Genomic DNA, 26,610 nt, shown 5'->3' with positions numbered 1-26,610 from the left:
TGAGCCCACAAAAAACAAGTGAAAAAAATTTATCAACAATGAAAAGAAATAAAACTTACCTCCATTTCAGGAATCGTAATAGTTACCAAAAGCAGACCTTTTTCACAAACTGCTCTTAACTCACTAGGAGTAACTGCTCCAATTTTCATCTAAGAAGGATCGTCAAAACTTAGGTGTCCATGATAAATACAAGAGAGGAGAAAAAATAACTACAACAACGAACATTCAATTGAAAGGTGAACTAGAGACTGGAAAGCTCAAACGACAGAGTCTTCCAATCATATCAACATATGAAAGTTCTCCTAAAGCACTGAAAACACTGGAGTAAAGAGGACTACTATATCCAAGAAAGTAAGAAGTACACACACAATTTGGTATTAAGCTCCAAGATATAACCATATTTTACTAAAAATTCACAAGAATTCTTGGCAATTCAAAGATATGAACTTTGCTTGCTTTTTTTGCTTTGAGGGAAGGGGGAGAGAAGGTACCTCTATTCTCTTGTTTGGTATGTTCTCAAGATCACTCCTATTGTGATCAGTTATAGCACAATGGCGTACAAGATATTCAATGAACAACTCTCCAGACGAACCAATCAAGTAACAGTGAGAAGCCATAACCACAATTAACTATAAACAAAGGAGGAAAGACTGAGAAGCCAAAATATATTGACCTATTACTGAAAGACGCTATTGTCTCATTTAAATATTAAAAAACCAACACAGAACTTACCTCAGATAGTGCCTTTCGAACAGCTAAATTCTGCTCCTCAAGCAAGGACTTTACAGCTTCGACTAGTAGAGATATTTTACTATGCCAAGCTTCAGACAGCCTTCAAATAAGAATTGTAGGTTACATTATTATTAATATATATGAATAATTACCATCAGGAATAGAGAAGGCAGGAACCTTGGCAAAAGATGCTTCAAAATGCAAAGGGCACCAAAAGTCAATGGTTCTTCCCTCAATCTGCATTTCTGGAAGCAGGTACAATAGAGACACATGCATAATATGTAAATATTACAAGAAACACAAAAAAAGTATTGTTCAACTTGGAAAAAGAAAATAGATAGAGAAAACAAGGAATAAAAAATACTGACAATAAAATGCCCTCTTGGACTGAACATGCTAACAACATTTAAAGTTTAAAGGGTAAAATGCTTTTTAATCCCTATCCCCTAACGAGGAACTAAAACCAGATTACTTTTGATAAACGTATGGACTAGAATATTTTACAGAAGTGATGTGATTTTACTCATTCGGGAGTAAAACAAATGTTTAAGATAAAAACTAGGTACTATTTTGAATTTACTTTTTATGGACAGAAAAACAAACTAAATACACCCAAAACTGAGGTTTGGAATTTGATGACCTTAACTTTAACTGATAAGTTTTAATAGTTATAAATTGCCACCCAGTTTTAATCCCAATTCCTGGTTTCAAAAACTTCAATAAATTTTGAACAATATAGGTTTTTTGTACTTACTAAAGAAAACATACCAGCCAAAAAGGGAAAAATAAAGACAAAAGAAACAGCATCCCCTGTTTCTATTCAAGCTTCTTCAAGAAATTTAATTAATTTAACCTGATGTTTTTTTTGTCGACTTTATCTATATTATACTATTATATTATTCCTCTTTTATTCTTCGTAAATTTTCTTTTTTAATCAACAAGGGAGGGGCCAAGAGAAAAATTACTTTGAATCAACACCATACAGAATTACAAGCATACTACCAATTTTTAAGTACTTACATTTACAAGGAACAAAAACAAATCATCTGGATACACCAAGCCAACCGTCAGAAAGCAATGCTGAACCTCATTATACATCTGTGACACATAATTGAATAAATTAAATGTTTAATTCTTTTACTCTGGATAATGAAAAAGGAAAAAGCTATTCTAAATTGATATTCTCAATTATTAACTAAAGATGCACCCTCCCTCAAATATTAGTTGGTTAAGATTATGACACACTTCAAATTGAAGATGTATACATCTTAACCATTATCAACTTCAGAGATAACTTAATATTATAGGACACCCTTATCTAAAAGAAAATTAATAAAAGCGGAAGTACTGGCACAAAGCCAAATGAAAGCCTCCAATGAAATTCCCAAAAACACGAACAAAATGGAAAATTATCATCTCAAAAAGACTCTCTAGGGTCCAAACCCTTTCCATGCATCATAGAGAACCCATTAAAATTCCACACAATCTAAAACACATTGTGCTCTTAATCCACTCAAAATTGTAGGCGTAGATACACCATTCCTTACCCAGAAGAGCTTTAATTCTAGCCCATAAGGAAGTGAAATAATACAACTCTATCGTAAAATAAGAGACAAGTTATTCAGGCTAAAAAAGCTAACAACATATTCTAGAAAAATATACCATCCCACAAAAAAGAACATCATTACAAAACCATAATGATAAATTCCACTGATCTACACAACCACTATAACCCTAAATTGCAAAAGGCACCCATAAAAAAGCAAACTAATTATTATGCCTGCAGTTGGAACCTAAGTCCAAGAAACAAAAGGAACATAACAAATGTATGCTAAAAAGAATTGCACTACTAAATTCAAAGCATAAAAGTTGAGTTGGTAAAAAATGGAATAAAGATAGACCACTGTAGCAACAGGTGCAACAGTCATTATCATATTCAAACAAATTAAGTTTCCAACTAATGAAATCGATAGTATTACCTTTAGTCCCACAGAGAAATCTGATTGGTCTTTGCCATCATTATTCGTAGATATCACAGGTAGAAGTGTTGATAAAACAATAGTCAAATCCTGCAACCAACGATTTTATTTAATTTCACAAGTGATAAAAGTATAGAAAGATACAGCACAACTTTGGAATGTGTCCTAAATTAAGAGAGAATTGAGATAGTGTTGCATTTGCTACATCCTTGAAATGGTGATTCGTAAAGCATCAAGAAGATAAAATAAGAAATGTGTCAGATGTTTTAAGGGACGATAAATCTTGACCACCAATTTCTAAAAGTTGTTGCACTGTCAACCAGACAGCATGCCTATTAGGGCTCAATGATGACGCCTCAGAAATCTGCAGCCCAAAAACAAAAGTCCATGTCCTCGACTGTGGCTTTAACTTCAATTTTCTCACGTTTTCCAAAATTTTCTGACATTGGTTGAATCCAGAAACTCTTCTCCTTTAATTCACTGTTGGCTCTCTCTTGTTTATATTAGACCCAAAAGAATCATAAACTCTCCCTCCCCCAACCCAGGCCAGATAATGTTTGACTAATTTGTGAATGCAGCATACTTCTCTTATAGTCTATAACAAAGTCTGCATAGAAGTTTTTTTTTCTCACACGCTAGGCATATGGCACCTTAGAATCCCAACTAGGTTAGCATCCCAAAGCTCAGCAATCATATGCCATTACATGAGAATCCATAACAAAAACAAAAAAAAAAGGGATACAAAAAACATGGGGTAACACACCAAAACCCATGCCAAAAGAAAATACACCCAAAGACAAAACTAAGCTACCTCAACAAGAACTAACCCATAGAAACAAGGTAACACAACACCAAAATGCTTAGCCAAACCTAAATTCAGGAAGGCCATATCTATTCCTAAAAAAATAAACACTTCATTAACATAATTTATTTATATTTTTATTCCACTTTATTTTATAGTTTATTTTCCATGTAGTTATTGGTTCTTTTTTTATCTTTATTTTGACTTCTGAATACCACTAAATTAAATTTTTGCATTCTAATATATTTATCATTTCCAGTTTATGCACTGATTCAATGGGTTATGAACCACAGTTTCTCAATTATCTGGTTGAAACAATTTTTAAAGCATTTGTTTTAACTTCTTTACACCCATAAATGGAGTTATAGCATTTGACACCACACTGCAGTATGATCATTGGATAATTTTGGCTATCATATTACAAACATACAATCCAATATGAACATCAGCAGATTATATTTTTTTGTGAAAGAACAAATTTAAACTAAACAACCACAGTCGTCCTTCAAACCATAATCATTGAATATTCAAAGCCTCATTCATTACCATTTACTATGAGCATTAGACTAGTGACATATACCAAGGCATTAAAATTTCTTATTTACATAAGCAGATATTCTAGTAGGCTTATGAAGCTGTCCCCTCATTCCTACTAGAAAAGGGTAGAAATTGCTTTAGAGATGACCACATTATCAGCAGAACAACAACAAACCAGTTAGCCCTCCTTTCCCATGATGATAAGGAAATGCAGGTATATAGAAGATGGCAGAAATACAAATGCTTAACCCACACAACAAAAGAATAATAAAGGTAATTTCCAAACAATGTATAAATGTTCATACTACGTCCTAAAGTAAGCAATGACTCTCCCATCACTTAAATGATATGCAAACAAATTAAATACAAATTTTTAAGATTTGATTGAAAATTACCACATAACCAGAAGTATGATAAAAAAAATTCTAACATACCATCAAACGTTTTAAACAATAACATTATAGTATTCATACCTCAAAATCAAGCATAGGAGGACCACTTTCGGACAACAAAGAGGCATTTAGCAGATTGTGGAGACTGCATGTAGCCAAAAAAGCTATATCTTGATCTCTTTTATACCTGACATAAGAAGATATGAATATGAATCCATCTGATAATACTAGTTGATATTTTAAGTGTCTTCCATATTTTGATCTAGTGAGAAATCACACATTAAATAGAAAAAAAAAAGAATTAAATATGAACAATAGATCACTAAAAGATAAAATGCTTTGAAGACCATTCTTACAAGTCCAATATTGTAGGGATAAGCCTTGGTAGGGCAGTCTTTAACTGTGCTCGTGTTATGAGACCTACCATCTGCCCCAGTGCTTCTACAGCTGCCACACGAACCTAAAACGAAATAAGTTTAAATAAGAGAAAGATAAAAAACAATCAAGTAAAAAAGTCATAAATTATACACTAAAATACTCATCTATGTTCATCAACCACACAAACAGAACATGTTCAGAAACTTAACTTTTATAGATGTATCAGCAAAAAAAGGGTCCAGAAAATTATAAAGACTAATATAAGGAGCAGAATGCAAGAACAAAAGTAAAGAAAAATAGTAGTGACCTTAAGGTCTCTTGAAGCTGCCCAAACTCTCAACAAAAGCTCAAAAGCTGAATTTAGAAATGACCTGCACTACATAGAGAATTAGAGATATTTCTCACCTTCAGATAAGAAATAAAGGGAACAAGATATGTTGAATTAGAAAATAAACCAGAAGAGTGTATATTGATCTCACATGACATCAGCATCTTGAGGAAAATGTGAAGGAAAGTCTATACTATATTGCCAAGATGCTTGACACCAACACTTAAATGCTGCAAAAAATGATAAATTATGAGTTAACTGGATCAGATTATCAGTAACAATAACATCTTTGAGCAATGTTAGCCAAAATCATACTCCCCCATTCGCCTACCATAAAAAAATGAAAGCTCAAAAAAATGATCATAAATTTTCAAAATTTATTTTTTAAAACAATTTAAAAATATTTCAATGATGTATCAGCCATAATATAACACATTACCAACTAAACCTAGAGTTAACTTAAAAAAACACGTACAAAGAAAATAAAATCACCAAATTGGCATGCTCCAAAACCAGGTAGCCAAGATTTTTCACGTCCATGCTGATAGAAATCTCCAATTTTACCATCCATTCAAAATGTTAGCCTACTAATAAATGTTTTTCACGTCCATGCTCCAATTTATCTTAAAATGTTTTTTTTTTTGGCCAAGGTCTCTTTAAAATTCCAGAAACCACGAGATGCACATGTCCTTTAAAAACTCTAAAATTGTTCATCACAACTATATTTAATACATTATGGTTTTCCAATTTTACATTTATCAGTATTACTCTATGCCCTAACATGTCATGGAATTTACAAAAAGGTGAATTCATATGCAATTCACTTAGGCTGGACCTGTCAGATATAAACTGCCCATGTCAGAAACCTCAACCAATTCAAGAAAGTCACATATGATGCATACTAAGCACGTACATGATATGCATTCAATATGGTGATATGATTGTTCTAAAAATAAATAAGATACGTTTAAGTTTAGTATGTATATCTAGATATCAATAATGAATCCTAAAACATAATAAACATATAATTTCAATTCCATCCAAATTAAGAAATACTTAATGGACATTGCTAAAATAAATAAAAAAAGTATAAATATTGTCATCATAAATCACTTCCAATTAATTTACAAAAAGGAATAGTACTATTAATTTCATTTGGTTCTTGAAATCAACCATAAAGAGGACAATCACCATTTTTTGTTCACAAATGGACAGTGCTTCCATGGTTTCATATTGTATGTTTATATAACAACCAGCGTAGTTGTATTAGATTTTCACACAAAAATTATAAGTTTTGATACTTGACAAATAGGTATCAATGAAGTATCCAAGAGTATCAAAATTGGTTACATATACGTGAAGCCAATCAGAGTATTATCCAGTGCTTCATAAAAGACATCAAAGATATAAGAAACATATCCATCAACAAAGTAACAGAAAAATCACTATACCGTTTGCAAAAATGGGGCGATGCATTTCTCGTACATTTCCAAGAATTGGCAAAATTCGGGAAAGTACACCTTTCCAACGTGGAATGAACTGCATGGCTGTATCAGATTTATATGGAAGAAAAACTCATCAGCATTTACAATTGAATGTGTGATCCCGCAGAAAAATTTGACAGCCTATTTACATAGTTAAAATTGATTACTAACGATCAGTAGAAGCAAATTCTGCAAGGATTTGAACCATAGCCTGTACTGCTGAATTTGTCCCAGATAAATGAAGAAAAATTTCTTCCATCATCTGCAAAACCAATCCAAGGGAATGGTAGATCAAAGACATGAGATCAAAAATCCAAGAGTTTATATAAAATATATATGGAAGGCAGTGGTACATCCCATGAAAGTAAAATGAATGAGAGATATTACTTTAGCTTGATAGAAAAATACTTCAATAATTCCAAGTACAAGGATAAAGTAAAACTATGGAGTATAGACAACAGTTCTTAACTTATGATTCAACTGGTAAAAAAGAAACTGTACTACAGTAGGGTTGAATGCAACTGATCTTTCTTTCTCTTGGTCATTCTTGTTTCAGTGGCTCTGTAAACCTATCTTTCCATTCTTTATAGAACTAAATTTTTTAATACAAACAAAATCCAATTTCAATAGTTAAAAAGAAAAAGAAGATATCTTACGAGATCAGGTAAATGTGAGCCTATTGCAACAAGTAGGCTTGTTGCTGCTCGTTGCCAGTCAGAATTTAGTTCCTGCAGAAAACAACCACTGTGAATTAAATAAAGCATTAGCTGAAACATAGCAAATCTGGTAAAGCCATCAGCTCGAATATTCTAAGATGACCATGATATCAAGAAAATAACACACAAGGGACGATCCAATAAGAGTATAATAGACTTAGGATACGTTTAGATAAACTTCTCCATAAACATTTTTCTGTCCTATAAGCGTCTACAGGGAAGCTTATACACACAAGCCCTTACCATCATTTCAAATAAAGGAAAGACCAGAAATATGAAGATTACTCATCTAATAAAGGTCTCAAATACTATGAGAAAAAGAAAATCTATGTCGCATAATCATGTGATACTAATGGTGACTTTGGTAGTGAAGAAATGAAGAGGGTGAAATTAATGTAAGCTGTTTAGTAGGAGAGAAAGATGGAGAAATAATTTTAAAAACAGCAAAATCCACTTTATTATTTGTCACTTGACTCTACCCATCTCTCACTTTATCAACCTCTTACGTTGATAAAAAAGAAACAAAAAATTAAACGTATCATGCATCAATTCAAAACGGCAAAAGTCCCAAGCGATCAATTCAACTGCTGACATCTCCATATACGCGCTCCCTCTATTCTATAATTAGTTTGAGTTGGTGCGAAGTAAGACCGAGTATCCAAAAAAAGCACACGCATATCAACTTACTCCTACTAAGCCAACAACATAACATAAAAGTGACTGTCACTGAATTGTGTCCATTACTATGACTACTGCATCTAGCTACTCACTCCTGCAAGAAAACAGAAAACAGAGCACCTTAGAGGATATCAGCTCAGCTGTAGCAATCTTAGCTAGCTTCGCCATGAAAGCAGAATCGACGTCTCTTGTGTCAAGAGACCGAACGCCGAACGCCATCACTTGGAAAACTCCAGCCATGTTCCCGAACCGCTGAAAGATCACAAAAGAGAAATAAATAAATAAAAGAAAGCAATCATCAAGTAAAACCTAAGCATCGAATGAAAAACGAGATAAAGAGAGAACGAGAGAGTGAAAACGCACCCGACGTCCACCACGCGACACGACGGCACAGCAATCAAGAACGAGAAGAGGATTCCTGAGAAAGACGCGATGAATTGTGAGGATGAAATAGGAAGCGAAATTGAAGAAAGGCAACGAAAAAAGAAAAGCAATTACAGTGCGGCAATGTTCTTGAGAGAGGACATGGAGGCCTCTCTGACGGAGGAAGAGTCATCGGCGAGCAAGGAAAGAAGAACCTGCACGGCCTCTGCAAGAAAGAGATTAATTGATGATTGATTGAGATTAAAAGAAGAGTAAATATGTTCGGAGAAGAAGAAGAAGAAGAAAAACGTACCGGATGCGGGAATCGAGGTTGAAGAAGCCATGGGATTGGAAGGTGCGAGAATCGCGAAGGCCAGAACAACATATATAGAGAGAGAGGAGTGGTATGGTGTGGCGACGTGACTCTAGACGCCGGGACACACAGACACTGCTGCGCTGGTTATGTATGCCTTCCGGAAATTAAATATAGTACTCCTCTCTTCCTTTTCCCATTTAATATTATGGGTTCCGTCCCATCAACTATCAACACAAGAACATTTCTTTACTTCTTTCATTAGAATTTAAGATGCACTCCTCCTTCCGGAAATTGTTTTTTAACAGCACCAATTAATTAGAATTAATGATAATATATAATGTTATATATATGGTGTTATATGTATGATGTTATATATACGATGTTATATATAAAGACATGTTGTTAAATCTAGACCCAAAGATGAAATTATTGTCTAATCGATATAAAGATTAGGTTTAAAGGTAAAAAATGGTCTATTCTATTTAGAGGGTTCTGGTTGAGATTATCTTTTTTTAAGTATCTAAAAATACGATTTACATTAAAATATTATGACATTTATATAATAAATGCATTTTCTTAACTATAAGTTAAAATTGTGCAACAAAAAAATAAATGGAAATATAGAGAATGTGGACATAATCATCATTACCGTTATGAAAGAATATTTTAGGATCTTTAGAAATATATAATTTGTAAAAGGTAGTTGAGATTTTTCCTTTTCGATTTCTTAATATCTCTGATTTACCTTTACCTTCCCTGTTCAACTACTAAGCCCTCAACTTCACACACCTCACAGACCGTGGTGTCCACAAGCGTAGTAGTTCGCTTCTTTTTTTTTTTTTTTTTCCTCCTTTTATCTCCATCTCGAGTGCCCGAAACTCCCTGAATTTAAACCTCAAACCATCACTGACCATTGTATTAACACAACGTTGGTAGAAAGTAAGGACGTGTCGAGAGAGCAGTAATGTATTATCTGTATTATCTCTGCAAATGTCTCTTTACGTTACTTAACCATAAATAAAAAAAAATAGAATATTATATATAAGTGAAAAACTTATTAATTCATTATCTTAAAGTTTTAGATAGAAAGTGATGTGAATCTCTTATATAAATCTAAGTATGAATTTAAGTCTAATAGTAAATCATACAATTAATATAGTTTAATTTTGGTACATACACGAAAGTTAGAATTGTCAAAATAGGTCACAATCCGTAAGTCAATCTGGTTCACCATGGGTTCAGATCAAGTTGGGTTTGAAAAAATTAATTTTTTTTTATGCAGATCAGATTTAAACCCGACTCATTTAAACCTCGGCTCATACGGATTGAACCCGTGGTGGGTCGGATTGGCCCGCCAACCCACCTACCTAATTTTATTTTTTTTAATTTATTATTTTATTTATGAAATCTCCTAAAAAATAAAATACTGTGTATACGTAAAAGTAATTTGTGCTCTCACAAATCACTCTCATGGAACTTGCTCTCATTTACGGTGTTGTCACTCTCACTTCAGTGAAATTCTTCATGAAACAGGTTTTTTGTGTTTGTTTTTGGATGACATTTGGATTATAGGGTACTTTTTATTATTATTTTGAATTGTCTTCAGCTTAATATCATTTTTTGAAAGTGAAATTTATTTAAATTTGAATATAAAAAGTTTGTAATTTTTTTTATTTAAAAAAATTGTAATTAAATGGAATAGTGAGCTAACATGTTTACCCACTAACCCGTGGTGGGTCGAATCAGGTTCAGATTTTTCTGGCTTGCTAATAAATGAACCGGGTTGATTTGGCTCACTAAGTGACCAATCCATAATAAACCGGGTCAGGTTACCCATTTTGAGAGCTCTAACAAAAATTTATCATATTGTGGTATGATGATATAATACCGCGTTATTCAGTAAGTTCTGCAAATAGCAATAATAATTAAATGACGTATTTAGCAGAGCATCGTATAGCAAACTTTTGAATTTGCTTCTTCTATCTAAAGTGATGCAAATGGCCTTTTATCCTCTGTGGAATGGATGTGAAGATTTTCTTCTCAAACAGTATTTCATGTTCCCTTTCGTCTTCTGCTTATTCATTTCATTCGTTTGGCTTGTTCATTTCCTGCTCATCATTTGGTTTTTTTCATCATGTTGGTATTATAGATTTTATTGTAAATTTCGGCCGAATTGAATAAGACGCACATACGAGCCTGAATATTTGACAAATCATTTGCATCACCCACTGCTGTGAATCGCCAATAATACAGATTTAAGTGGTTGGGTAGTCACTTTGGTTTCATCATCGATAGATAATGTTTCCCTGACAAGGTCACTTTTTTCTCTCATCTACAAATTTCTAGCAAAGATACATAAACTGCATTTGGAATTTCAAGCATGGTACAATAATGAACCTCTCAAAACGGATACTTCAAAATCAGAATATTTCAATTCCACTATATAACATCTTTTGATTTTTGACCAAATATTTCATATTGGTGGTTTAATAATTAACGTATATTGACAAATAATCATTAAGGATTGACAAATATTGCCTCATAATAGATCAACAAACAACAGTTACCAACTGTAATTATGAGTTCATCCCCCTTCATTTTGTTGGGTTATATTGCCTTATTTTGACAAAAAAGAAAGTGAATAAGCGACCAAAAGATTTTCGTAAATTATACGAAATATGACCATTAAGATAAACCCAAACTAAACAAATGGAAAATGGAGATTTTATTGGAGAACTAATCTGTTATTCCATTAAATTCTGATATGGTTTTTACAGATAATAATGTAATATGAGACTACGTGGTCCTACAAAATTTACAGAGCTAATGGCAAGTAAAGAAAGATTTTTTAATATGCATATTTCATGATAATTTATAGTTAAAGAAAGGAAATTAGGCTGCGAACATTTGAAAATAATCGTGGTCAAAATTCAAAAGGGAGAACCAATTGGAGCTGCAAGGCCGAGGTACCGCATTATCTTTAACCGACGAAGCTTTCTTTCTGATTTCACTGCATATGTAACCTCCTGGAAAAAAAAAAATTATACAATAAGCCCGTCAAAAACAAGTTCCAATAGTGATCATGCCACAGGTTCTAAATTACAAACTTACATCAAAGTGAACTTTGGGTTTACGTTCCCTTTTCCCTCTTCGTCTCTCTTGAAAATCATCACTTGTTTTGCTTGTCGTTCTAGAAGGGCAGTTATCTGTTCAGATCATAATTCCTTATTAAAAAGCAAATAGAACAACCAAAAAGAATAAACCATTGCCAATCAGTAGATAGCTGTCGAATCTGACAAACACACAAGACATACAAGAACATTAAATGATGTATGGTTAAAAACAATGCACATGGGACTCTGAAGGTAAGTGTCCCGCAACTCTTTGTTTGCTAAAAGTATTTGCTAAATAGAAACGTGACTAATCTTACTTAGAGATGTCAAAATGGATTCTTACTTGTGAACCAACCCGGTTGATTCACCATGAGTTGAGCCAGGTTGGATTGAAAAAAATTCAATTTTTTTTAAATGTGGGTTATACTGAACCTAACTCACCTAACCGATGGATTAAGTGTGATCAAATTGGGTTCACTTGTAACATACCAACAACATTTTATTATTATTTTTATAAGTTTTTATTATAATTATTTATTACTTCAAATTATAGTGATTCATAATTTGATCTTCTTAAATACTAAAATGTTATTTAATAATGTTTTAATATTTGGAGAATTAGGTGAATATTTTGATTCCACAATTATAAAAAGAAATCGAGTAAATCTACTTTCATTGCACTGCAATAAATTTATAAAATAAATTACAAAAGTAAAACATTCATAAGTGAGCCAACCCATTAATCTGTGATAGGTCGAACTGGATTACAAAATTTCTAGCACACCAAAAAGTAAGTCGAGTAGAGTTGATCCGTTTTTAGTTCAACCCGTAATGAGGTAGGTTGGCTCACTTGACACCCCTAATCTTAATCATATCTTGACACCCCTAATCTTAATCATATCACTACCCAAAATAAAATCACTACCTATTGTTGAAAAATAAGATATTTTCAATGGAGTCACCACCTTTGTTGTGCTACTTGATGCAAAAGGCAACGTTTCTATTCAGGACTTCACAAATATTATTTGAGTTTGGGCAAACATCATTTTACTCCATTGGTTGATTTTTGCACAACAATTTGAAGATGGACGGACCATATATAGTTTTGTTAGGTGGAGATGTGAATCTCGGGAAATATAATACAATCTCTCTCTAAAAGGCCTGAAACTTTCTTTTTTTTTTGGTGAGAAAGTGGCATCTGAATACTGTCAGATCCATTTCAACTCCCTTTTTAGTTGACTACAAACCCCAACTTGTCAGACTTCATGCCAAAAGGACATTCAGTTGGGTTAGCCTCTTAGAACTTCCTCAAACACTTTTAACACATTTTGCAAATAAATTAAATGACTTTGTGATCATGTGCCTAGGGAACGATAAAAGGAGACAAAAACACAACAGCATCAAGGCGTCCATGAGAGTGCATGGCTGCTCTAATGCCACAACTCCAACAATGCAACGGTCAACTAGGCAAGATAACTCAAATAGTGGGGTTGTAGTTTGAAAAGCTAACAACAATAGAGCAACAGTGAAGGAAGTGATAAAAAATAGATGGAAAAATATGCACGCCAAAGAAGGGATGCTGGAAATTGGAAAGAGACAATATTCGAAAATAAAAACTGACACCATCCATTGGGAGGGCACAGATTCAAATTAGGTTATAGATACCATGTAGAGATAAAAGATAAAGAGTCAAATGATGGAATCCTTGTCTGTCTAAAGCACAACAATATATCTGGTCCTATGTCCATATAGTAAAAAGTAAAATAACTTATCAATACTAAAGCACAACAATATATCTGGTAGGATCACTACCAATAATTACCTAGGGATGTCAGTGGAAGGAGCTGGGCATAAATAGACCCAACACATATCAGTGACATACACAACAAACCATATCTTGACAAGTGTTCTGGTTGACAATAGTTTCTCATGAAAGTGATCTCAAAAGACACTTGAAAGAGTATCATCTAATGAATTATACATTAAGTCAAGCACTGTGGTAGGCAGAACTTTTGATGGGTATCATATAGAAGTGATTGCAAAGAAAAATTTGTCAATCCAATTTATCGTGTTACATTTGAGGTAACAAGTCATATGATAGAATGAAACTAAGCTTCCCATGTCATACTGTATTTGATAGTTAGACGTGAACTAAATCTTCAAACTATAATGCAAAATCAACCATATGGAATGGAACGGGATGATGATTGCCAATAAGCCTATGTGAAATTGAAAATTCTCTAGTTGAATCATCATTTGTCACAGTGAGGGTCATGATAGAGGTTGAAAATAGTTTATTTTCTATACTGTGGCATCCCCCATTGTGTTCCTTGTTTTGGCATCTCACTTCACTATACACAAAATAATTTAGAGTATAAATCAAGACGGTACCAAATGGACGTTCTTGCATATCAGATTGAGGAGAACTATCCGCGGTCAACTTTTGGCAAGAACTAAGTTGTGCCTTCTTCTGCAATGCCTGGTATAGAAAGAAAAAAAATATATTACCGAGAATGGGGGAGAGGTTATAAAATAGATAATATACAGACTCCGTCGGCTGAAATTGTAAAATTTATTGGAGCAAAACATACAAAAGATTTGTTTTACATTAAACATACTTGTTTTAAAGCCTGTTGAAAAGCTTCTGAAGGGTTATTGCTCCTTGCTTCAAACGACTACAATAAAAATCATGTAGAGAAATGATTAAGCAAACAATCATAGAACTACCTTCACAATTGTTGAAAATTATGTCCTGCTTAACAGAAAACTGTGTAAAATAACTCCCTGATTCCATAGCAACCAACCTCTCAACAGAAAATAAAAGAGAAATTCATAAAATTGAAAATAACATTTAGAATAGAAGGATTGACAACAGCAGAGACAATATGCTTAATCCAAATCATTATTTTAATAGTTCAGTACAAAAATTGTGTGACATGCTGCACGGAAACATATTAGAAAATTGAGAAATAAGCATTTATTCACCCTCTGCTTTCTCATTTAGAAGATGAGGATTAGGCATTCTATATGCCTCTCTTCTAGCATGGCTTTACTTGGATGTTAAATATCAACAAGATGTAAATACAAGATAGTGGCTTGATTTCTAAAGTTCTAAGCACCATCAACTTGTCATGTGTACAAAAGCATATTGCATGAAAAGGGTTAACTCACCTCCTCAAAAGTTGAAATATCTGTCATTGGATCAATCCAGGCACTGATAAGGAACAAAGAAACATCAGCAATAAGTAGACAAGTTAGACAACCAAGAAACTTCCGTCAGGAAAATGTATGAGACAATACCTGGGAAGATTTCCATAAAAATGCACTAAAACATGCCCATCACTACCAGGTTTGGATAACGCAGATGTTTCTTCCATGATCTGAAAAGTTTATTTTTTTAATTAATATAGATAAATAAATGGGCCATGAAATTTGAAAACAAATAGTGACACAGAAATAAACTCCATGCCAAAGTCATGAATGATCTATTTGATTAACTATTATGTTTAGAAGGTTGGATTGAAAAACATCAAAGGTATGACAGATTTACACCATTAGTTTTTTACCTTGTAAACTACAAAAACGTTCCAATAATTGGTTTTCCTCGTATCTTTTGTAGATAGGTTGAGAAAAGTTTTGACAAATCAAGCACCGTAGATATGAATAGGAAAAAAATGTTCAATATTCAATTATTAAAGGATACAAATTTCAAGTGAACAAGAATTGATCTTAACTTCTATAGCTCCCATGAGTCAATATTGTCTCACAAATTTCCGAAGGAATAGAAAGCAGCATGGTGGAATGAGTAAATAGATAAATAAGAAGGAAGTTTATCACAGTTTACCAAGATAATAAAGATAATACATTATAGTGCATCAATAATTAAAAAGGGAAAAAGGCAAAGACAGTGACGCTTAAACTGATTATAACCTATTCCATTTATTATAGTCATTTCAAAATTTAAAAGGGAAAAAGGCAAAGACAGTGACGCTTAAACTGATTATAACCTATTCCATTTATTATAGTCATTTCAAAATTTAAAAGTTGATAATGCTAAATATTACCATTATCTAAGCATCACTTTTGTAGCAAAATCAACTCTTCTCTGGCTTATAACTTGCTAAATCCTTTCTTTTGTCGTGCTTTTATAAATAATTGTGTTTGGGCTACTTTGATGTGATTTCAACACAAATTTCCCTATTTTTGTAGCTTACATTGTACATGGAAGAACCTCCAGCAATGATAATGAATCGGCCACTGAAGCAAGCAACTTTGCACAAAAGGGGAGAAAAAGGAAGCAGAAACATTGGCTTTGAGCACTGCCCTATGACGAGAGTTGTGCCCTGGGCGCTGGAACCTCAACGTTGGGTGTCCATTTCCCAGAAAGGTGGCGCTGAGCGCTCAGATATCAACGCTAAGCACTGACATGCTGATGGTTTAGTTAAACCGAGAACGCAAAGAGAAAAAGGTCTTTGGTGGTTTGGAGGTGCGACTTCACTGTTTGGAGCTCTTGGAGGCTGCGTGGAGCATGTGGGAATATCTCCTTCTCCCTCCTTGGGTCTCCTTCTTCTTCCATCTTCCATTGTTGTAAGCATGGAGACTCTCCATGGAAATGGAGAGCCAAACCCATCTTGTTGGGGTTAGTTGTAGCCTTTGAATCTTGTGTATTTGTTGAATGATTTGAATATATATATGCCTTTTCTATCAATTGCTAGTATTCTTGTTTCTAATCTTAAAACTTGCATGTAATGAGGACATTCATGACTTGATTTAGGGGTTTCATGGGTTATGGGGACGTAAGATGGAACCTAGAACTGAAACAAGAGTCCTTGTGGTTCATTGATTCTTAATGCGGGTTTTGCTTGGTAGATTTTCCAAGGGATTGGAGTTTGATAGGGAAAACCTAGGCTCTTTCACATAAGGGATTAAGGCTAGAGTGTTTTAGTGGATTGACTTTAGTAAATTGATGGAGAGGAGATGAAAGTGGGTATACACAAGAGTGAATTGGTGAAAACTAACCTTAACATTGTCATTTCATACCATTTTTAATCTTTTCCATTTCTAAGTGCCTTCAATGCCAAAGTCCAACCTTGTAATTATTTGTGAATTTATCTTTTTGCATATATTCTTAAATGTTGAATTGTTCTTGAGTCTAGATGAGTTGTTAATCGCACAATTTTCTAGTATTACGAGTTTATTACTTAAAACGATTTGGTACACTTGCCAATGGATTATCAAAAGTAAGTTCTCCAATTTTAAAGAAGACAAGGACATGTTACAATATCCTGATGTATGTGAATTTTCCTGAAGAACTTAGGTGATAAGTGAACACTGCATGTAAATCAAGAGATTCTTCAAGGATACCAAAAAGAGATGGCAGACTTTGTATCAGTGTATTCCTTTTGTCTATCAAATGCCATATTGACTCATAAACCAGCACACAGATATAAAAGTAAATACCTCAGCAGGCCACCACAATTGACACTCTGTCCTTGCCCATACTACGCTTCCAGGAGTTGCAGCTAGAGAACTGCTATCACTGACAGATGATTCAAGAGCTATAGATTCAAACATCTTGGAAATATCATATTTTTCATTGCAATCATCCCTGTACAAAAACAATAAACTTTTTTTAAGTTTCAGTCTACGAAGAAACATAAAAGCAGCAAGGTCTTAAACTCTACTTATTTGTACTAGCACACTTGAACAAAAACAAACCTATTGCAACCAAGATCAAGGCTTTCATCTTGGACAGCTGAATCAACTTCCATAACTCCAGCATCAGAAAACTCAGATGAACATACTGGCCTACCCTCTTGGTAAATGCTGCATCGAACCATTGTATTTTCAGAAATTTGTTTTGTTGTCATTCCCTTCCCCCGCAAACTTCTTGCAGTGACATTGCTCAACCTCACTTCACCAGAAGACGAACCTGCACGAAAATTGGTCAGATCAAAGATCAGTATATTTTAACAAAATTCAATCACAGTTTGGCAATGCAAGACAGACACTGGATTTAAATCCTAACAGAATGGTTAATTTAAATTGAATCACATGTTACACACAGCAAGATGTTAGAAGGAAGAGAACAAACTACTGGCGAAACCTCCATACTTGGCAACATCAACAACAGAGTTTTAGATTACCAAATGTATAAAACTAGCCTGAATAAAGTCATATGGATCTAAGAAACAAAATTAATTCCTTCAAAATTTTGACAATGCTTATCAAACACATTATCTCAATGGAGCCACTCAAGCCTAAAGGTTGATGCATGTGGTTTCTGATACGGACTGTAAAGGTCCAAGCAAAAAACACCATATTCTGCACTTTTCCTCCAACACAAAACACATGACTGGAAGATTGAAATAAAAAAGTTATGAATAATTTTCAGTACACACAAACCATTTAGCATGGTAACAAAAGAATGATTTCATTCCATTGGCAAAAAAATGCAAAATTGGAAAAGCAACAAGCACGTTGACACGTTTATTTCATTGCTCAACCACATTGCTAACAAGCTACCATTCAACAAATTTTTCAAACATCGTCATCTATGAAGACGTGACACAATAAACAGCAAATCGAACTGCTTCAGACCAAAGAAGGGAGAAGGGATTTCATAATCCCATTTCCAATTGCTTCTTACCCTATGAAATCATTACAATTCAATTATTCTCAGATGCACTGAATAGAAAAGCAGAAAATGAACTAAATGCGGGGAATTGCAGGAATGGCACTAGCTTTGCAGTAAACAGTTGACAATTAATTCAAAGAAAAAACGAAACAACGCTCCCTACATAAAAATCAACAAAATCAATTAACAACAATAAGGTCACACAGTGAACAACAATCATATTCCATACCGAAACCAAATTCAGGAAGCAATAGACTAAAGAAGAAAATTGAAAAACCCTTATTTGATAAGAAGCAGAAAAGGTACCAGAAGCAGGGTTAGAGAAGGAGGAGGGAGTGCGTGTGAACACAGAGAAATCAGTGCGACGCTTGGGAGGTGAGCTTCTTGGCTGTTGAGAATGTTTTGGCATGCGAATTATCAATGGGATCTTCCTCTTCTGATTGTTGTTGCTGTGAGGTGTGGTTCTCTTCTTGGCCATTGATGTGAAGAAAGAAATAGAGAACCCTAGAGGATGTTGGCAACAAAATCTTGCAGCATTGACGAAGTTGAAACTAGGGAAACATTAGTATTTGTAAGTTAAGATGCGGGCCACCTATTTCGTTATTATTCCTTAATCCAACCCAACAGAAATCGGAATTGTAGGACGAAAACAATTTCCTTAAACTTGACAGTTGCCAGTTGCCACCACTACTACCAACTAAAATACTGCTCCAACATACCAAACCTGCTCACTCAAATCTTATGTTCATAATCCAAAACATCATCCTTTTCAAAGTCAAAATTTGTATTTATAGTTTTCCTGATAAAAAGAAATTAAATATCACATCACTCCCATCAAAATATATAAATAATTAATATAAAATTTGTATTTTTGATTTGGAAGATATATTCTTGATCTGATTAGATAAACTTTAACTTATTTGAACTAAACATAAAATTCAGATGTATGAATTGAATTGGCTGAATTTGCAGAAAATTAATTTTGCCCATTATACTTTAGTTTTCTTTTTTTAGGTACTCAAAAATTTTGAAAATAGGTGAAACTGTCTCTCAGACAATCAACACTTTCACCAGGGTGGCTAGCACGTGTAACGTGACTTAGTTACGTGACAACATGGATAAAATTCACTTATTTTAAATAAAAAATAAAATTGAGGACTAAACATCAATTTCATAAAAATAAATAAATAAAAAGATAAGATGATATCAAGTTTATCCTATTTACTTATTATTATAATTTAAGTATTTAATTATTTAAATAATTAATATTAATAATGATAAAAATAAATAGACCAGATGATAAAAATAAAACAAAGTAAAATTGATCTATAACACATTCAGATCAAGAACGGTGGAAGCAAAGATGAAAGAATAAGGTGTATACCTCCTGTCATTGCAATTTTGTAATCCCAACCGAGATAGTTTTGTTTTCTAAACCCTAACTCACTCGATTTTCTGAATAGAGGAGTAGGCTTAGTGATCAAAACTGAGAGTAACTCATCCCTTTATATAAAGTCTGACCATCACATATTTAAAAATAATGGGTTGGACTTTATCTTTAAACAATATATTTAAACAATATAATAACTACTCCATAACCTTTATGCAGTTAAAAAAAGATAAATATAACCATTATGTTCTTAAAAATAAAAATTTAAAATATTCTAATATTTATTCTATAATTAAAATAAATGCTAACAAATAATAGAAATAACATTGAAAATGAAAGATCTCTTTAAATAATAAAAAAAACTTGTATTTAATTAGAAAATGACTTTATGCATCCATCACTAACATGATTGTCATGAAAGACGTATAAAGAGTTGAAGTTGGTCAACAATTAAAAGTTATTCCAATAATTATTTTCTTGTACTGTCTATATAAAGCTTTTTTAATATGAAAAAAAAAAAATGAGCCACGCGCACGCACACACACGTATAAGGTTTCAACGAAAAATATTGCTATAGTTATTTCAAGAAGCTAAAAGGAAGAATGCTTAAATCATACACACACACACGAATGTCTTCACCTACCAAGCTAAAATGTGACTATATCACTAAAATCCTCACAATCATTTGAAAAAAAAATCCAGTTATACTAACTAGAAATAGTTGTTGATGAAAAAATAGTTGTTTAAGTGAAAGTAATTTGTGAAATAATATTTATCTAAGTTAAAAATGACTTGAAAAAAAAATATTTGAACAAGATAGTTAGAAATAATTGAAAATCAAAATATTAATTGTGTTGAGTTCGAAGTGATTTAAGAAATAATTTAATTAAATCAGAAGTAATTTAAAAAAAAAATATTTGATTGAGTTAAAAATAACTTGATATAGTAATTCATAGATTACTTAATAATGACTATGATCTCAAATAATAAAAGAAATTTGTTAAGAATAATTAAGTCCAAACATTTTTAAGAGAGTAATAAAAAATAACTATAAATTTAAATAATATTTATATTATATTATGAAACTCAATAAATATTGATAAAAAATTACAAATAATTTGTGGGATCAGACAAAAAAAATCATGTATTTCACTCAATATCTTGTTTTACAAGTTTTATCATTTCTACTGACTTAGAAGAAAATATTACATAACAACTTAATTTTTTTTAAAATAAGTAAATCAGACATTTAATTAAAGCTCCAGCTAATAAGTTTCATCATACATAAACCTCTTCAACTAGTTTCTTTAAAAATATAAAATCATCATTTAAATATCATTATATTCAACTACGATATATAATTGTGAAAAATGTCTAATCTTTTTTAAACATAATTCACCAAATTATTTTTCTCTATGATCTTAAACTTAATATGGCTCATAAACTTAATGCATTATAGTTCAAAATAAAATAAAATAAAAAAGTTTACATCTATATGATAATAAAAAACACAATATTTTTTTTTAAATTACGGCAGAAATACTTATCCAAACAAATAATGCACAAACAGAAGTACTATATATTAAATTAGAACTTAGCTAAGGTCAAATTTTTATTTCATAAAAGTATGGTATTAATTTGACATAAATTAAAGGTAAATATTAAATCTCGAAAAATATAAGAGGACTAATCTAAAATCATCAAACATTAAAGGTTAAAACCATTTAGGCGTCCCTATTTTCGTAAGGTATTCCCAATTTGATCCCCTTCTTTTAAACCTTCCCAATTGAGTCCTTATAAGTGTTAATTTGAAACAAATTAGCCCATGCCCTTAAAAATTGTTAATTGTGTTAAAATTGTGCAGAGGTGAGTAGATGACGTGGTTAAAATTCTCCTTTTGAGGTGTTAAAATTGTGCAGAGGTGTTCAAATTGTGCAGAGGAGAATGGAAAAAATTTGAACACCTCTGCACAATTTCAACACCTCAGAAGGAGAATTTTAACCATGTCATCTACCCACCTCTGCTCAATTTTAACACCGTTAACGATTTTTAACGACAGGGGCTAATTTGTTTGAAATTAGCACTTATAAGGACTCAATTGGGAAGGTTTAAAAGAAGGGACCAAATTGGAAATACCTTACGAAAATAGGAACGCCTAAATGGTTTTAACCAACATTAAAAGTGGACAATAGTTTACATGATTCAAATTATATCTAGTTTTAAATTATTAAAACGTAGGTTTGGAATAATGTCATCTTTATTCAAGTAATCATTAATTTTTTTTTAACAACGTTTTACTTTAAATTTCATAAAAAATTAATATTTTTATTATCTATTATACTCTTAATAATTAGATATTTTAACCGTGCTATCCTTTTTATATTCATTTATTTAAGAGAGTATAAAGATAAAAATAGTTATAAAAATGTAAATTTTTGTATTTTTTAAAAAAAAGAATAAAAAAGTAAGTAAAGACAATATCATATGAATATCAATAGTTATTATATACGTAGCTTAACTTTTATTAAATAATATTTTTTATTTGAGAAATAATCATATAATAATTAAAATTTGTAAAATAGTTTTATCTTAATCATAATTAAACTATAACTTAATTACTTCTTTAACTTCTAAAATCCATTCAAATATACTTCTAAAATCCATTCGACCATAAAACACATGAGAATAGAGAATGAGATTTCAATATCTAGAAAAAAAAACACATTACTGATAATAAGATATTCCATAAAAATGGCTTCCATAATATATTGTCATCCTAAATTGCATATCCAAACATGTTTTTTATATTGTCATCCTAAATTAGTCAGGTATGTTTTTGAAATAGTAGAAGTTGACAAAGTAAATGAACTTAAAATAGTAATATGCTTTAAATTTATGATTCATCTCTCCATTTTTTAAGGATGGCCGACAGAACTGTCGTAGTGCAATATTCTTCAAAAATGACAACCTATTAAAATAGCCATACATGCTAAAAACTTTTCCTATATAAACATTCAGATACAAGTGAGAAAATATATAAAAAAAAATAAAAAAAAAACATCAAATAATCATCTTATACATTATAGAAAACTGAACCCAAATCTGAAGCGCTGTCATGGCTTTCCCCTGGGGAGCCCTCCTAACCACAACATTGGTCTTTCTTGTTGCATTCTCACTTCCTAATGTCCATGCTGCTGAAAACAACACCAACAAATATAACAAGATTGGCCAACTCAGAAAGCATCGACCAGCTTTTGCGCCTACTGGATGGAAGAAAGCTCAAGCTACCTTCTACGATGGAGACTCTAAATCATTTGGTCTCTTACTTAATTTCATTAAACATGTCTAAAATAATATATATATATATATATATATATATATATATATATATATATATATATATATATATATATGTGTGTGTGTGTGTGTGTGTGTGTGTTATAATATAAAATCTGATTGATAAAGTTGTGATGGGTATCACTGCATGCATGCAGGTGGAGCTTGTGGGTACGATGATGTGGTTAAGGAGGGCTACGGCCTAGACACGATAGCAGTGAGTTCAGTTTTGTTTAAGGATGGTCTGTCATGTGGGTCATGTTACGAGATAAAATGCACAGATTCTAGTAAGGGATGTAAGACAAGGAAATCCCCTGTTTTGGTGACGGCAACAAACGCCTGCCATGGGTGCAGCTCCGAACACTTAGATTTGGCCAAACCTGCATTTGTGAAAATTGCAGAGCAGAAGGCTGGCATGGTCCCAATCCTTTATCGCAGGGTAGGGTGCAAGAAGAAGGGAGGGATTCGATTCACAATCACTGGGAATCCTCATTTTAATATAGTATCAGTGGGGAATGTTGGAGGAGCTGGAGACGTCACACAAGTGCAGGTGAAGGGTGATAAGAAAATCAAGCACTGGACAAATTTGAAGCGAAGTTGGGGTCAAAAATGGCAAACTGATGTGATGTTACAGGGAGAGACATTGTCTTTTAAGGTCAGAACTGGTGATGGCAGGCACTCTATCTCTCCCAAGGTTGCTCCTAGTGGTTGGAAATTTGGTCAAACGTTTGAAGGCAAGAACTTCGTTAATTAGATCTTAGTCTGCAATTTCCACTTTCTATATAGGAAGTCACTAGGTTACTTGTCTACATAGAAAGTTAGTTCAGTTCAGCTCGGATAAACTTATCCCTATATATATCACCATTTATTAGTAACATGTCTGATGTATATATTTTTCAAACAAAAGAAAAATAAAGACATCAAATTATGTCCCTACCCATTTTCTTACTATTTTAATATTAACATAAAAAAAAATAAAACTTTACAAATAAAGATGATTTTATCAAATATTCAATATCAAATGAACTTATTTTTTATTTTAATATAAAATATTTATAAAAAAATCATAATTATATACATTTAAAATTAGAATACCAAACAAAATTTTATGAAAACCAAAATATTTATTAAGTTTGTATACGTTAATGAAACAAAATTAATAAAATTAAAAAAAAAAAGAGTATTTAAGTTTAAAATTATTTTAAATGTTTTTTTATTATCTTCCTCTAAATTTTAATGAAATGTTTTATTTTATACACAAATTAAAATTATAGTATATCACTTATACAAAATCCCATAAAAACAAATATTAAACTTATAATAATTAAAAATTAACATATATCTTTCATCTTTTGAAATCTATGTTGGATGGTAATAAAAACAATTGTCACAGTGATACTAAGTTATTATATTATAGTAAAATAAATGTCTTTACAATTACACTAATAAAATTTGAGTTAGAAAATAAAAATAATTATATGAAAAATTATCAAAATAATATTTTACAAAATAAAAATAAACAACAAATAAAAGTATTAAAATGAAGTAAAAATTATCAAATATGAGTTTTAGAAACAATTTGATACATCGATGAAATCGAAAAAAAAAATGTATAATTAAGGATGTGATAAGATATCTAAAATAAAACTTTTCAAAAATCAAAAAATAAAAGCTTAGAAAATAGTGTCTTAGAGGTGATAACATATTTTAAGTAATAAGACTCAGTTATTTTAATATTAAAATTTCATCGTATAAATTGAATTTCTATTAACGACTTTCATAATCTAAAAACAGATAATCTTTTTAAAATTCTTTCTCTAAGAACTCTCTACTATTTCTCTAAGCCTTTTAATTCTTGTTCATATGTTTGAATGTTAGAGACTGCCTGAGTGATCTTGAGACGAGATCTTCTACTTCATTTGATTAGTTTCTACAAAAGAATAAGTAAGTTTATGATCTTTTGCCTAGTCAGTGTTTTCTTCATTGCATGTGAGCTACCTTGGTTTGCATGTGACGTTTGAATCTTTTATAAGACTCGTTACTTGTTATTGATTCTAATGGTGTACCCTGATCATATTTCTATAGTTTGTAGTAAGAGATAAAGTTTTTTGAGCTATTGGAGCTGCCTTAAGATCCTTAGAGCTATTTGATTATTTGAAAGGTAAGAGAAGTTATCTACAACATTTTAAAGTTGTTGATGCTTTGAGAATATGAGTTGCATGTTTGTTTTATTTGGAATTAGTTAATTCACTAATGTAGGTGTTTTGAATTGTTGAAATATGTTTTGTTTTAATTGTTTTTGTGTATTTTGCTTTTTTTAATTAATGTTGAGTTGAAGGACTAGGGGTCTAGCCATTGGAATAAGTTGGTATGAACACAAACATTGAAACATGTTTTTTTTAACCAAACACTAAGTCAGGAATAACAATTTGGTAATCTAAACAAGTCCATGGTTCCCCAAATCACAAAATTGAAGTTGTTGGTTTCTAATATGGCGTTGAGCGATGTTAGTGTGATGCCCAACACAACTTGGTTGTGCAAGTTTGGAAGCAATTTTTCTGTAGACCGATGAGTGATCACTCTCACCGTTGAGGGACCATTTTTACGAATGGTCTGGCTTTGAGCGATGATAGGATACCATTTAGCGCTACTTGCCACTATAGGTCTAGAACCTTCTTAATCCTTTTTTGTTAAGCAAGACATTTTGTGAGATATTTGGCGTTGAGCACCATAACTAGCGTTAAGCGCTCTCTTTTGCGAGAAATTTTGTGTTGAGAGTTAGTTTGGCACTAGTGAAGTTCTTAGTGATTTTGTAATCTTTTGTTTGACTGAAGTGTTTTGCTATCACTAGTGCGGAAAGGGCTTTAGACATCTGTTATTTTGGGTTTTTAACGTCAGGTCCTGATCCGACGTCTTTATGGGTGACGTTAATGGGACGTCAGACGTCTATATAGACATCGGATTATATAGGTCAGACGTCTATATAAACGTCGGACTTTATAGGTTAGACGTCTAAAACGCCGTCGTATTTGATTGGATCTTTCTCTGCTTGAGGCCTCTCGGGTTGTTCCTGGCTCATGGCGGTTCGAGTTTAAAACTTTATATTTTAGTTTAAGAGAATGGATTGTATGTTTTTTTTGTATTGGATGATTTTAAAAATGTAGTGGAAGGAATTTGAGGAATGCAAAATGCAAGAAATTGTCACTGATGGGTGTCGCAGCCCATACAAATTTGATGTGCATAAAGAATGCAGTATAGTGCTAGGAAGTGACTCCTAGGTCGTCTCTCAAGGACCAAACTGTGGTTCGAGAATCAGGTCTCACACGAAGTGGGGGGTTGAAAGTTTTGCATATGAGAATTACACTAAAGTAAAATGCATAGAAATTAAACACAACTCAAATAGGATAGAAAGCATTTTAAAAAAAATAA

General features: G+C 32.2%; 3 protein-coding genes across 15 annotated transcripts in view; 1 reads left to right on the top strand and 2 right to left on the bottom strand.

The window, feature by feature from the left end:
• The window catches only part of LOC106757407 (protein SHOOT GRAVITROPISM 6), a 48,183-nt gene extending 39,213 nt beyond the window's left edge, over positions 1 to 8,970 (bottom strand). For 3 of the 13 annotated variants that reach the window (XM_022779239.1, XM_022779240.1, XM_022779242.1), the window contains exons 1-17: positions 8,703 to 8,969; positions 8,525 to 8,604; positions 8,390 to 8,444; positions 8,147 to 8,278; positions 7,289 to 7,360; positions 6,804 to 6,894; positions 6,600 to 6,695; positions 5,300 to 5,378; positions 5,128 to 5,191; positions 4,799 to 4,902; positions 4,524 to 4,629; positions 2,712 to 2,801; positions 1,753 to 1,830; positions 910 to 977; positions 733 to 832; positions 492 to 629; positions 60 to 149 (exon numbers count right to left, since the gene is read on the bottom strand). In XM_022779239.1, the coding sequence (XP_022634960.1) occupies positions 60 to 149; positions 492 to 629; positions 733 to 832; positions 910 to 977; positions 1,753 to 1,830; positions 2,712 to 2,801; positions 4,524 to 4,629; positions 4,799 to 4,902; positions 5,128 to 5,191; positions 5,300 to 5,378; positions 6,600 to 6,695; positions 6,804 to 6,894; positions 7,289 to 7,360; positions 8,147 to 8,278; positions 8,390 to 8,444; positions 8,525 to 8,604; positions 8,703 to 8,774 (1,515 nt within the window). In that variant the 5' untranslated portion in view covers positions 8,775 to 8,969. Of the gene's footprint in view, positions 1 to 59; positions 150 to 491; positions 630 to 732; positions 833 to 909; positions 978 to 1,752; positions 1,831 to 2,711; positions 2,802 to 4,523; positions 4,630 to 4,798; positions 4,903 to 5,127; positions 5,197 to 5,299; positions 5,379 to 6,599; positions 6,696 to 6,803; positions 6,895 to 7,288; positions 7,361 to 8,146; positions 8,279 to 8,389; positions 8,445 to 8,524; positions 8,616 to 8,702 lie in introns of those variants that run through there. The other 10 variants (XM_022779238.1, XM_022779237.1, XM_022779244.1 and 7 more) reach the window with 7 other exon arrangements.
• A 2,435-nt stretch (positions 8,971 to 11,405) lies between these two features.
• LOC106756844 lies at positions 11,406 to 19,203 on the bottom strand. The gene is made up of 9 exons (XM_014639448.2): positions 18,762 to 19,203; positions 17,537 to 17,750; positions 17,279 to 17,426; positions 15,119 to 15,198; positions 14,990 to 15,032; positions 14,437 to 14,493; positions 14,210 to 14,297; positions 11,817 to 11,911; positions 11,406 to 11,731 (listed from the first exon to the last, which is right to left on the bottom strand). The coding sequence occupies exons 1-9, from the start codon at positions 18,931 to 18,933 to the stop codon at positions 11,636 to 11,638; spliced, it is 993 nt and encodes a 330-aa protein (XP_014494934.1). The 5' UTR covers positions 18,934 to 19,203; the 3' UTR covers positions 11,406 to 11,635.
• A 3,549-nt stretch (positions 19,204 to 22,752) lies between these two features.
• LOC106756926 (expansin-A9-like) lies at positions 22,753 to 24,051 on the top strand. Its single transcript, XM_014639524.2, has 2 exons — positions 22,753 to 23,162; positions 23,340 to 24,051. Exons 1-2 carry the CDS (start codon positions 22,961 to 22,963, stop codon positions 23,933 to 23,935), a joined length of 798 nt encoding a protein of 265 aa, XP_014495010.1. The 5' UTR covers positions 22,753 to 22,960; the 3' UTR covers positions 23,936 to 24,051.
• Positions 24,052 to 26,610: the final 2,559 nt, after the last annotated feature.

This window comes from Vigna radiata, chromosome 3 (genome assembly GCF_000741045.1).
Source record: "Vigna radiata var. radiata cultivar VC1973A chromosome 3, Vradiata_ver6, whole genome shotgun sequence".
In the NCBI taxonomy this organism is placed as follows: domain Eukaryota; kingdom Viridiplantae; phylum Streptophyta; class Magnoliopsida; order Fabales; family Fabaceae; genus Vigna; species Vigna radiata.
The sequence above is the reverse complement of the archived record's forward strand: the minus strand, read 5'-3'. Positions and strand labels throughout refer to the sequence as shown.